The sequence below is a fragment of the Oncorhynchus kisutch genome, linkage group LG10 (genome assembly GCF_002021735.2).
Source record: "Oncorhynchus kisutch isolate 150728-3 linkage group LG10, Okis_V2, whole genome shotgun sequence".
In the NCBI taxonomy this organism is placed as follows: Eukaryota; Metazoa; Chordata; class Actinopteri; order Salmoniformes; family Salmonidae; genus Oncorhynchus; species Oncorhynchus kisutch.
Window position 1 is genome coordinate 65,000,029 of NC_034183.2, and position 13,621 is coordinate 65,013,649.

General features: G+C 40.4%; 2 protein-coding genes across 7 annotated transcripts in view; one reads left to right on the top strand and one right to left on the bottom strand.

Annotated features, from left to right (window-relative positions):
* Positions 1-13,621, bottom strand: part of LOC109898701 (solute carrier family 25 member 39) — a 38,529-nt gene that overhangs the window by 22,618 nt on the left and 2,290 nt on the right. For 2 of the 6 annotated variants that reach the window (XM_020493796.2, XM_031834727.1), the window contains exons 2-11: positions 11,598-11,703; positions 5,451-5,510; positions 4,776-4,826; positions 2,283-2,392; positions 2,037-2,104; positions 1,715-1,839; positions 1,346-1,519; positions 1,042-1,151; positions 286-367; positions 84-164 (exon numbers count right to left, since the gene is read on the bottom strand). In XM_020493796.2, coding sequence (XP_020349385.1) covers positions 84-164; positions 286-367; positions 1,042-1,151; positions 1,346-1,519; positions 1,715-1,839; positions 2,037-2,104; positions 2,283-2,392; positions 4,776-4,826; positions 5,451-5,510; positions 11,598-11,694 — 958 coding nt within the window. In that variant the 5' untranslated portion in view covers positions 11,695-11,703. Of the gene's footprint in view, positions 1-83; positions 165-285; positions 368-1,041; positions 1,152-1,345; positions 1,520-1,714; positions 1,840-2,036; positions 2,145-2,282; positions 2,393-4,775; positions 4,827-5,450; positions 5,511-11,597; positions 11,704-13,621 lie in introns of those variants that run through there. The other 4 variants (XM_031834729.1, XM_031834728.1, XM_020493798.2 and 1 more) reach the window with 4 other exon arrangements.
* The window catches only part of LOC109898709 (progranulin-like), a 47,138-nt gene that overhangs the window by 20,371 nt on the left and 13,146 nt on the right, over positions 1-13,621 (top strand). The window lies entirely within an intron of this gene.

Sequence of the window (13,621 nt, forward strand, 5' to 3'; positions counted from 1 at the left end):
TTTAGTCCTCCATTCAGACTGCTTACTATACCAGCGCTTCAGGCATTGCAAATATATACCTTTTATATATCCTTTGGACTTACCTGCAAAGAGCCCCCTGTATCCCGATTCAGCCCAAATTCCCCTCATGATATGCCATGTGGATGTGGGATTCTTCACAGGAACTAGGAGGAAGGGGAGAAAGACAGAGATTTAGTGGGCAATCCTACGTTCTATCAAAGAGGATAAAATACGATTTCAGACGTGAATGGCCATATGGGTACATAAGACCCTGTAATTACACACCTCCCAGTGTCTCCATCTCTCCCAGTTGGATCTGTCTTCGTGTCTTCACCACGTCAAAAGGTAGAGTCATGATGGCAGCCACCTGGGACAGAAGACAATAGACACAGTCTCTATAAGCAATACCCAGTGAAATTAACATAACTTACCCCCTTGACAGGTGAAACACTAAAAACAGGCTTTAACCAGGGGGTCCACCTGTTATCAATTATCAACAGTCTAATGGTTGTCACAATGACACAGCAATTCTCTATTTTTTTTCTGGTGTCAACTCAACCCTTATAATAACTCATGAGAGGACTGTCGAACTGCCATGATTTGACACAGGGAACTACCTGTTTTACTACAGATCTAGGCTAAGTAAGTGTGTCCACTTCTCTCACACATGAGAGAATCTCTCTAAACAAACATAGGCCTGTTTTCAGCAGGGAGAGGCATTTTATTTTATTTATCATGGCCTCTTTCTGTGATAAATACAAATAACATCTGTGTTACAACTGGCTTTCCTTTCCTGGTGAGAGATAGCACACTCAACTCTTCTCCATATTTGTCAATGATCTACCTATAATAAAACACACCTCTGCCTCACTTACAGTACACTGAAAAGAATAGGAGCGGGGAAAAAAATAATTTGACTATTTAGCTGTATACATCTTGCAATGTACAAACCATCCATCATCTTCTTCATGAAATCTAATAGAAGACATCTGCTTAACATGCATTGTAAATTCCCAGTAGTGGTATTAATGAGATACTCACAGCTCCAGAGATGGCCCCTGCTGTGAAGCTGATGGAGAAGGTGGCCTGAGACACATTGTACTGATCACACAGCTGGGCCTTCACCAGCTCATAGTTGAACCAGTACAGGGCTGCACAAACAGAAAAACAGTCAGGTTGAAAAGTCACTGAGAAACATTATCACACCGAAGATAGTATTTATTATTCACCCAAACAGGCGGTCTTCATTATGTAACCCGCCAACTACTATCAACCAGTCCAACTAAGCTCTAGCAGTTACAGATAAATGGTTAGTGACATAACGTCCATGGAGGTGAAGTCTCACCTGAGAAGGGGACGTCTCGTAGGACGGTGGGTCCCCAGCCCCTCCACAGGGACAGCCAGCCATCCTGGGCAACACTAGAGCGGATACACACCCTCAGCTCGCTGTAGGTCAGCTTCCGGGACTGCATCTTGGTACGCACCAGCTCTAATGGGCTGATCACACTCACTGCTCCCACTGGAGAACACACAGACACAGGGGAGTCAACGGAAGAGGGGCAGCAACAAACACATTACAGAAGGGAACAATGTAATAATGGCATTATTATATATCTACATTCTTAGTGTGGTGTGTGACAACTGAACTGTATCATAATCAAGACTTAATCAACTTCAAGACATTGTGAATCCCCGTCCCATGTAGTCCACTTACGTCTAGCGAGACCCCCAGCCACCAGGGGGATGTAGTTGCCTTGGAACCCCATGCCGTAGCGCAGTAAGTCTCTGAGCTGGTCATAGCAGGTGAAGTAGATGACCGTGGCAGGCACCGCCATCACCCTGTACACAAACAGCAAGAAACTGTCAATCTCAAAGCTCTGCAAGCTGTTACATGATTAGGTGCAAAACAACACACCGAAATTGAAACCATGAAGTCATAGTTCTGAGTTTCTCTCTTTTATACGATCAAGGACTGATTGCTCTTGTTACCGTTCTTTATTACAAATACATGTACTTGAAATACTCCAGTGACTCACAGTGTGGGAGGCAGCCCGCTCCACAGAGACCTGACCCCCTCGTTGCGCGTGATCTTCACAAAAGCATCCTGAGAAAAACAAACACCACACCGTGTTTGTCCTTGGGAACTGTGGAGTTCCAAAAAAATACAAACATTTGGGACTTCAAAAGACTGGTCGTTCCCCATCCAGTGTTTTAACGATGTCAAACCAGGTGATGTTGTGCTGTGTTGGTGGGAGCAAATAAGAGGGTTCTGAGTCTCTTACCAGGGTGCCACTGAAGTGGGTTGGTGTTTTGTACCAGCTGGTGCAGCTGGCCCCATACTGACACACATAGATGTGATCCATCAGGCCATTACAATACAGGAAGCACTTCCCTGAGACACAAAACACAAGAACAGGGTCACCAAAACAACCATACTGGTTAATATGTTACTGTATGAGACATGATGCTCTACTTCTATCTATACTATAGATAGGTAAATGTGAACCTACTGGGAGTAATGCCAAACGTTGGCGTCTCTGTAGGGCACGCATTCATGTGTCATTATAGTATGTCCGTTTGATACATCTATAGCTTCTAGTTCTATGTCAAATGAATGGATATTCAATAGTTCTGTAAAATAATGACATTGGTAAAAAAAAAAAAACTAAGTTTGTTTTTCAGTCAATAGTTGAACTTATATTGATGTGAGGGTGTCCATGACAGAGGTTAGATAAGCTATTAATAACAGAGGATATGGCAATGACCGGTCAGACAGACACTGGGAACGATAACACCAAGGCTGCTCTAGCAAAGGCCTGCTCTGGACTACTAGTGTTTGCCTTATTTTAGGTATTGGCAAATGGTCAATCCAAGGCAAAGTATTTGAAGAGAAATCTATAAACAAACAAATGAGCTCCTCTAGTAATAGAAAATTACAGAGTAAAATAAGTGTTATACAGTATAACCTATGAACTACTTGTTTGTTTCTTTGAGATTCATAAACACAAGTACCACAAGGCACAATTTGATACCCGGTAGCTATGAATCATGTTGAAATCTTTCAAGTACCAGAAAGCACTCATTGTTACCACATAATTTCCTTGTGAAGTTCAATATGCTAATACTAACTAGCTGGTTACAATATCTCCCTTAGTTTTCTTTATAAAATGTTCAGAGTGAGTTATGGTGTAGCTGAGTGGAGAGATAGAGAAAGAGCGCCAAGGCTGTAGCCCATATAATCATTCAGCTGAGAGTATGAGGGTGCACTGAGGAAGAGTATGAAGTTACACACACATACATACACACACACACACACATATATATAGACATTAGAGGTCGACGGATTATGATTTTTCAACGCCGTTACCGATTGGAGGACCAAAAAAAGCCGATACCGATTAATCGGCCGATTTACTTAAACAAATGTATTTGTAATACTGACAATTACAACAATACTGAATGAACACTTAATTTAACTTAATATAATACATCAATAAAAATCCATTTAGCCTCAAATAAATAAAACGTTCAATTTGGTTTAAATAATGCAAAAACAAAGTGTTGGAGAAGTAAAAGTGCAATATGTGCCATGTAAAAAAGCTAACGTTTGAGTTCCTTGCTCAGAACATGAGAACATATGAAAGTTGGTGGTTCCTTTTAACATGAGACTTCAATATTCCAAGGTAAGAGGTTTTAGGTTGTAGTTAATATAGTATTTATAGGACTAGTTCTCTCTATACCATTTGTATTTCATATACCTTTGACTATTGGATGTTCTTATAGGCACTTTAGTATTGCCAGTGTAACTGTATTAAAATATTCCATCAGTTTATGTTCCACATTATACTGTCATTATACAACATTATCTTCAAGTCTCCAAGTCTCAGAGCGAGTGACGTTTGAAACGCTATTAGCTCGCACCCCGCTCACATCGGTTACACCAGGCTGATAAGCTTGAAGTCATAAACAGCGCTGTGCTTGCGAAGAGCTGCCGGCAAAACGCACGAAAGTGCTGTTTGAATGAATGCTTACGAGCCTGCTGCTGCCTACCATCGCTCAGTCAGACTGCTCTATCAAATATCAAATCATAGACTTTATTTTTTATTTTTTTATTTTACCTTTATTTAACTAGGCAAGTCAGTTAAGAACAAATTCTTATTTTCAATGACAGCCTAGGAACAGTGGGTTAACTGCCTGTTCAGGGGCAGAACGACAGATTTGTACCTTGTCAGCTCGGGGGTTTGAACTTGCAACCTTCCGGTTACTAGTCCAACGCTCTAACCACTAGGCTTACATGGCACATATTGCACTTTTACTTCTCCAACACTTTGTTTTTGCATTATTTAAACCAAATTGAACGTTTTATTTATTTGAGGCTAAATAGATTTTTATTGATGTATTATATTAAGTTAAATTAAGTGTTCATTCAGTATCGTTGTAATTGTCATTATCACAAATAAAAAACATATATATATATTTTTCTTTCTAATAAATCGACCGATTAATCGGTATCAGCGTTTTTGGTCCTCCAATAAATCGGCATCGGCATTGAAAAATCATAATCGGTCGACCTCTAATAGAGGGTACATATAATTGCCAAAGATTTCAAAATCAATTTGCTCAGACTATGGTTAAAGCGCATTTGTTTTGTTTTCCCAGGAAACCCAGTTTGTTAGTAGGTCATATTGGCAGAGCAGTGCCAGATAGGCACATGTAGTCAGTCAGACTGGGCAAAGTCTGGGCATGCAGCGAGCGGCGCCGGCGGGTTTACTCACATTTGGAGGGGCGGATTACACCACTCCATGAAGCAGAATCAGCAGCTAAAGCTATGAAACAAAGCAAAGAGAGAGATAGAAACAGAGATAGAGAGAATGAAAGAGCACAAGACACACAAAATAAGCATTTGAGCAGAGAAAAGCTAAAGCATGTCTCACATTCCACTAAATGTAGCCCGACATGGCTGCCAAAGGTCAACATTGCAGACATAAGGACTTCTAAACCCCCTTTACCTCAACCCCTCTTCTATTATTTAGGCTTAGGGAGCAGATGGGCAAGAGGCTGAATGTAGTCTCTCACAGGGAAAGTGATGACAGTGCAGTTGAGTTTATTTATTTAATTTATATATTTTTTTATTTAACTAGAAAATTCAGTGAAGAACAAATTCTTATTTACAATGACGGCCTATGAACAGTGGGTTAAGTATTAGATGTTGAACACTGCCTTGTTCAGGGGCAGAACAACAGATTTATACCACGTCAGCTCTGGGATTCGATCTAGCAACCTTTCGGTTACTGGCCCAATGCGCTAACCACTAGGCTACCTGCCGCCCCAGTTTTCAGGGGTGGGGAGTGGGGACATAAACATCTAATACTTAGACTATCCCTGCAATGGTAAGAAGCAATAAGCAGACTCATCGTATAAGCAGTGAATGTTATCTGTTAGTGTTCTACCTTGATAGAATGGTGTTTGCTGGGCCTGCAGCCTTATCTTCACCACGTCCAGTGGTGTGACTGTGAAAGAGAGACAGATTCAATTATACTGATCTATTAACACCCATCGTGGGTCTCGTCATTGAGGAACATCTGCATACATGAGTGTGAGCATATGTTTGTGTGAGGTGCAGTGTGTGTGTGGATCTGGGAAAATGGAATAGTGTTCTACAAGAACGGTGTCTTCTCTGAAACAAAATCTGTGTGGGGAGGGGGGGGTTGTCCCTACACACAAGGCTTGGACACTTGTTCCGCAGGCTTTGGAGTCTGGTCAAACTAGCCAGATCTCAACCTGTACAACCAGACTGGAGTGGAGCTCAGATGGACACACAAAGTGAACCAGTGACAGCCTCTGATGCAGTTGTGGCAGACTCCTGTGTTGTAGTATAGTGGAGGCTTCGGTCACCCATGAACATGGAACATTTCATCCTAGTTCTTCAGTTGCCATGGCACCTAGTGGCAGGCTAGGCAGAGAGCTCATGTAAATTCTGTACATATTTAATAACATTTAATCGTTTTTATACAAATACTATTTTTTTTATTTTTTTTTACAAATATTTCATTTTTCAACAGCTAAAAGAGTGCAGATCAAGTCTTGATATCATGAATCGTAATACAGCCCGTAACCTGATGAAAATCAGCGTGGTCAACAAGTTAGCTAATTCTGTAGAGACAGTATCTAATATAGCTTTGTTACAATTGATTTCAGTACGGTATATCGATTCACTCTCCTTAAATATTTGTCATCTGATTTATTTGTTTCAGTCTCTGAATTGTTTAATCTAATTTTTCACCACCAGCTCCTGATATCAGGGCATAAAATCTATAATATGTCTCCTGAATTTGCCTGGGGCACATGCACACATTCGCACTAGGTCCGAGCTCATTTTCCCTGGCTAAACTAGCTGGCTACTGAACTATGCTAGTTTTTGTCCTCATTGCCAAACTTCAGAAATATTGCACCCTTAACTTCAAAACTCTTTTGCTACAACAGTTATAATTTTTTTTTTGTTTTTTTTAACAGTCATGACTGTTTTGTGAAATCTGTCGTAAGATGGTGGAGAAGGATATCATTGCTACTTAAAATGGACCCAACATCAGTTTTCAGATTCACCGGCGTCATTGGCATAGGGTTAGCTGGACATTTCCGACTGGTCTTGGAACTGTGACAACAGGAAGCCTCTCCTCGCTAGGTGCGATGGGATATGTAGTGATTTTGCCAACACAGCCAGATATGTACATAGCCTTGTACCTTTACCCATTTTTACACTGACTATTGTTGATTAAAATCAGACTTCTCTGGTATTATTTAGTGTTTACACTGTTCAAAATTGTCCGAAAAATAATATTAATAACCCTCCTATTTCTGGATCTCCTTATTGTTATCATTACTATTATTATGATCATCATTATAATAATAAATAATGACATAGGCTTAGAATAGCAGCCTTGTATAACCACCATCGAGCTGTAGGCCTAAGACCACATCCTGTGTACTGTAACTTTCTTAGGCCTATATTTCTATAGTTATATAGGCTACTGCATCAATCAATCATTAATTTGTTCGTGCCATCACACAGCATACGAGACATTCATGAAGGCCAGCATCCTGGAGTTGGCCTCATCACTGTTGACATTGAGACTGGTGTTTTACAGGCACTATTTAATGAAGCGGCCAGTTGAGGACTTGTGAGGCTTCTGTGCCCAAGACACGTTCACAGAGATGAGCAGGGACCCTGGGCATCTTTCTTTTGGTGTTTTTCCAGAGTCAGTAGAAAGGCCTCTTTAGTGTCCTAAGTTTTCATAACTGTGACCTTATTAATTGCCTACCATCTGAAAGCTGTTAGTGTCTTAACGACCGTTCCAGAGGTGCATGTTCATTAATTGTTTATGGTTCATTTAACAAGATTGGGAAACAGTGTTTAAACCTTTTAGAATGAAGATCTGTGAAGTTTGGGATTTTTATGAATTATCTTTGAAAGACAGGGTCCTGAAAAAGGGACGTTTAGTTTTTTTTGCTGAGATACATATTCAAACTCAGTTTCGCTGACATTTAATCCTAGTAAAAATTCTCCATCTTAGGTCAATAAGGATCACCACTTTATTTTAAGAATGTGAAATGTCAGAATAATATTAGAAAGAATGACTTATTTCAGCTTTTATTTCTTTCATCACATTCCCAGTGGGTCAGAAGTTTACATGCACTCAATTAGTATTTGTTAGCATTGACTTTAAATTGTTTAACTTGGGTCAAACTTTTCAGGTAGCCTTCCACAAGCTTCCCACAATACGTTGGGCGAATTATGGCCCATTCCTCCTGACAGAGCTGGTGTAACTGAGTCAGGTTTGTAGACATCCTTGCTCACACATGCTTTTTCAGTTCCACAAATTTTCTATGGGATTGAGGTCAGGGCTTTGTGATGACGACTAAAATACCTTGACTTTGTTGTCCTCTTCTATTTTTGTTTTATCAGACCAGAGGACATTTCTCGAAAAAGTACAATCTTTGTCCCCATGTGCAGTTGCAAACCATAGTCTGGCTTTTTATGGTGGTTTTGGAGCAGTGGCTTCTTTCTTGCTAAGCGGCCTTTCAGGTTATATAAATATAGGAGTCGTTTTACTGTGGATATAGATACTTTTCTACCTGTTTCCTCCAGCATCTTCACAATGTCCTTTGCTGTTGTTCTGGGATTAATTTTCACCAAAGTACGTTCATCTCTAGGAGACAGAACACGTCTCCTTCCTGAGCGGTATGACTGCTGCGTGGTCCCATGGTGTTTATACTGGCTTACTGTTGTTTAAACAGATGAACGTGGTACCTTCAGGCGTTTGGAAATTGCTCCCAAGGATGAACCAGACTTGTGGAGGTCTACATTTTTTTCTGAGGTCTTGACTGATTTCTTTAGATTTTCTCATAATGTCAAGCAAAGAGGCACTGAGTTTGATGGTAGGCCTTGAAATACATCTACAAGTACACCTTCAATTGACTCAAATTATGTCCATTAGCCTATCAGAAGCTTCAAAAGCCATTACATAATTTCTGGGAATTTTCCAAGCTGTTTAAAAGCACAGTCAACTTAGTGTACAATTGTTTACACATGGGGACAAAGATCGTACTTTTTGGAGAAATGTCCTCTGGTCTGATGAAACAAAAATAGAACTGTTTGACCATAATGACCATCGTTATGTTTGGAGGAAAAATGGGGAGGCTTGCAAGTTGAAGAACACCATCCCAACTGTGAAGCACGGGAGTGGCAGCATCATGTTGTGGGGGTGCTTTGCTGTAGGAGGGACTGGTGCACTTCACAAAATAGATGGCATCATGAGGATGGAAAATTATGTGGATATATTGAAGCAACATCTTAAGACATCAGTCAGGAAGTTAAAACTTGGTTGCAAATGGGTCTTCCAAATGGACAATGACCCCATGCATACTTCCAAAGTTGTGGCAAAATGGCCTAAGGACAACAAATTCAAGGTATTGGAGTGGCTATCACAAAGCCCTGACCTGAATCCTATAGAAAATGTGTGGGCAGAACAGGAAAAAGTGTGTGCGAGCAAGGAAGCCTACACACCTGATAGTTACACCAGCTGTGTCAGGAAGAATGGGCCAAAATTCACCTAACTTATTGTGGGGAGCTTGTGGAAGGCTACCCAAAACAATTGACCCAAGTTAAACAATTTAAAGGCAATGCTACCAAATACTAATTGAGTGTATGTAAACCTTCTGACACACTGGCAATGTGATGAAAGAAATACAATCTGAAATAAATCACTCGACTATTATTCTGACACTTCACATTCTTAAAATAAAGTGGTGATCCTAACTGACCTTAAGACAGGGAATTTTTTACTAGGATTAAATGTCAGGAATTGTGGAAAAACTGAGTTTAAATGTATTTGGCTAAGGTGTATGTAAACTTCCGACATCAACTGATATATATATATATATATACAGTGCCTTGCGAAAGTATTCGGGCCCCTTGAACTTTGCGACCTTTTGCCACATTTCAGGCTTCAAACATAAAGATATAAAACTGTATTTTTTTGTGAAGAATCAACAACAAGTGGGACACAATCATGAAGTGGAACGACATTTATTGGATATTTCAAACTTGTTTAACAAATCAAAAACTGAAAAATTGGGCGTGCAAAATTATTCAGCCCCTTTACTTTCAGTGCAGCAAACTCTCTCCAGAAGTTCAGTGAGGATCTCTGAATGATCCAATGCTGACCTAAATGACTAATGATGATAAATACAATACACCTGTGTGTAATCAAGTCTCCGTATAAATGCACCTGCACTGTGATAGTCTCAGAGGTCCGTTAAAAGCGCAGAGAGCATCATGAAGAACAAGGAACACACCAGGCAGGTCCGAGATACTGTTGTGAAGAAGTTTAAAGCCGGATTTGGATACAAAAAGATTTCCCAAGCTTTAAACATCCCAAGGAGCACTGTGCAAGCGATAATATTGAAATGGAAGGAGTATCAGACCACTGCAAATCTACCAAGACCTGGCCGTCCCTCTAAACTTTCAGCTCATACAAGGAGAAGACTGATCAGAGATGCAGCCAAGAGGCCCATGATCACTCTGGATGAATTGCAGAGATCTACAGCTGAGGTGGGAGACTCTGTCCATAGGACAACAATCAGTCGTATATTGCACAAATCTGGCCTTTATGGAAGAGTGGCAAGAAGAAAGCCATTTCTTAAAGATATCCATAAAAAGTGTTGTTTATGAGTTTGCCACAAGCCACCTGGGAGACACACCAAACATGTGGAAGAAGGTGCTCTGGTCAGATGAAACCAAAATTGAACTTTTTGGCAACAATGCAAAACGTTATGTTTGGCGTAAAAGCAACACAGCTCATCACAATGAACACACCATCCCCACTGTCAAACATGGTGGTGGCAGCATCATGGTTTGGGCCTGCTTTTCTTCAGCAGGGACAGGGAAGATGGTTAAAATTGATGGGAAGATGGATGGAGCCAAATACAGGACCATTCTGGAAGAAAACCTGATGGAGTCTGCAAAAGACCTGAGACTGGGATGGAGATTTGTCTTCCAACAAGACAATGATCCAAAACATAAAGCAAAATCTACAATGGAATGGTTCAAAAATAAACATATCCAGGTGTTAGAATGGCCAAGTCAAAGTCCAGACCTGAATCCAATCGAGAATCTGTGGAAAGAACTGAAAACTGCTGTTCACAAATGCTCTCCATCCAACCTCACTGAGCTCAAGCTGTTTTGCAAGGAGGAATGGGAAAAAATGTCAGTCTCTCGATGTGCAAAACTGATAGACATACCCCAAGCGACTTACAGCTGTAATCGCAGCAAAAGGTGGCGCTACAAAGTATTAACTTAAGGGGGCTGAATAATTTTGCACGCCCAATTTTTCAGTTTTTGATTTGTTAAACAAGTTTGAAATATCTAATAAATGTCGTTCCACTTCATGATTGTGTCCCACTTGTTGTTGATTCTTCACAAAAAGATATAAAACTGTATTTTTATGTTTGAAGCCTGAAATATGGCAAAAGGTCGCAAAGTTCAAGGGGGCCGAATACTTTCGCAAGGCACTGTATATATATATATATATATATAAAAAAGTTTTATAATTATATAGACCTGATCATCTGTTGAAGAAATTGACCAACACCGACTAGTTCAAGTATACCCAGTTTGTCATTTATTGATTTTAACAGATCGGTTTTGTCCTTTACCATTCCCGGTGGTGAAAATATTAAATTGTCTGTGTCTGTAGAAGAGTCACGTTTTCGTTTTGAAGTAGGTTCCCCTGTCTTACTCTCTGCCATGTTTGGGTGTTGCTTGTTTTCATCATATTTGTTGATACATTTCTCTAGTCTTATGATTTGTTTTGTGTTGTTATCCAGATTGAAGGTGCTAATATTTAGTCTAACTTACTGATTTTGAATATTACGTTTTTATCTTGAGGTAGTCTACATAGCTGTGTTCAGTCCACCATCTTGGTGTTTGCAATCTGTGCTTATACTGGTTCCCCTAAATTTCCCTAGATAGGTTTATTTATTTATTGGCACAGAGGACATGTTTGTTGTTGTGCCCCTCTATTGGACATTGATCTTACCGAACACTGATGTGAGCAGCGCCCCAGTGCCAGAGGCCAGCATCTGCTGCACTGGAGTGATCCCAGCTGAGGGAGAAACAACAGGCTCTTCCCCCATCCTGACCACCTGAGACAGACAGGGAGACAGAAAACATCAACTTTAACCACACTATTCAAATGTCATTGTCATAGTGTTACTTTAGTTCTCTCTTTTAATGAGAGGCTAGTTAGTGCTTGACAGATTCCATTATATGTGAAATAAACAAGGCTGTTGGGGAGTGCCTCTGCTTTGAGATAGGCTATACTCTGTCAAACTGTGCCTGATTACTGAGACAAAATACAGAATGTCCTCAGGGCAAGACAGCCAACCTGGTCACTGCCTGGACAACAGCATGACTATTGTAAAGCTTGAGCTTAGCCTAATCCTAGGCTCCTGCATATTATCCAAACGTGTGTCTTAGTGGTCCTTGAATAGCCAACAGCCACTACTAGTCCAAATAACAAACATCTTGTTATTCAGGAGTCTATTTCTAAGTGATAGTGACTAGACGTACAGTAGCCTCGTTCATGTGGGATAGGAGGGGTTATAATAGAGCGCTTGACACACTAAGATAAGGTATCTGTTGTGTGCACGTCTCCCCTCTCCTAGCTACTACACCCAGTTTTCAAACCCCACACACTCCCACAACACCTCACCGATACAATAGCACGTCTGGTAACTTAAAAACTACTATCCACAGAAGATTGACTAAGCCCACATTCAATACAGACAGCGGGGGGGATTAGAACCTGACGAATTGAAAATGGGTGATATCAAACGTGTTTACGAAGATACATTAATAATTGGCAGATTATGAATGAAAGAGTCTAGAAAGTAACAAGAGAGAACATCTACCTCTCTCTTTACAGTACCACTAACATAGGGCTAATTGTTTCTAGAGGAGATTTATAAACATTTCTAGCCCAGTTCTTGATCAGAGGGAGCCATCTCAAGCATATGATCAAATGTGTTGCTGAGAGGCTCTTGCTGCCAAGGGATTTTTTTTATTTTACCTTTATTTAACTAGACAAGTCAGTTAAGAACCAATTCTTATTTTCAATGACGGCCTAGGAACAGTGGGTTAACTGCCTTGTTCAGGGGCAGAACGACAGATTTTTACCTTGTCAGCTTGGGGATTTGATCTTTCAACCTTTTGGTTACTAGTCCAATGGTCTAACCACTAGGAATGCCTGACAGCTTGAAAGACATTTTGGACACTACAGTGAAAATGGTTAACTTTGTTAAAGCAAGGCCCCTGAACTCATGTATTTTCTGCAATCTGCAATGACTTGGACAGAGACCACGTAACGCTTTTATAACGTAGCGCTTTTATAACATACAGAAGTGCACTGGTTATCAAAGGGCAAAGTATTGACAATTCTTTTTAAATTGAGAGATAAGCTTAAAGTTCTTCACTGAGCATAATTTTCACTTATCTGACCGCTTGCATGATGATGAGTTTCTCACACGACTGGCCTATCTGGGTGATGTTTTTTCTCGCCTGAATGATCTGAATCTAGGATTACAGGGACTCTGCAACTATATTCAAAGTGCGGGACAAAATTGATGCTATGATTAAGAAGTTGGAGCTCTTCTCTGTCTCGATTAACAAGGACAACACAGGTCTTTCCATCATTGTATGACTTTTTTGTGTGCAAATTAACTCAAGCTTACGGACAATGTCAAATGGAATATAGTGAAGCACCTGAGTGAGTTGGGTGCGCAATTATGCAGGTACTTTCCCAAAACAGATGATACAAACAACTGAATTCGTTATCCCTTTCATGCCCTACCTCCAGTCCACTTACCAATATCTGAACAAGAGGGCCTCATCCAAATTTCTGGATTGGGCTGTGCTCAGAGTATCCTACTTTGGCAAATTGCGCTGTTAAAGACACTGATTCCCTTTGCAACCACGTACTTGAGAATGTGAGAGTGGATTCTCAGCCCTCACCAGCATGAAAACTAAATACAGGCACAGACTGTGTGTAAAAATTATTTAAGA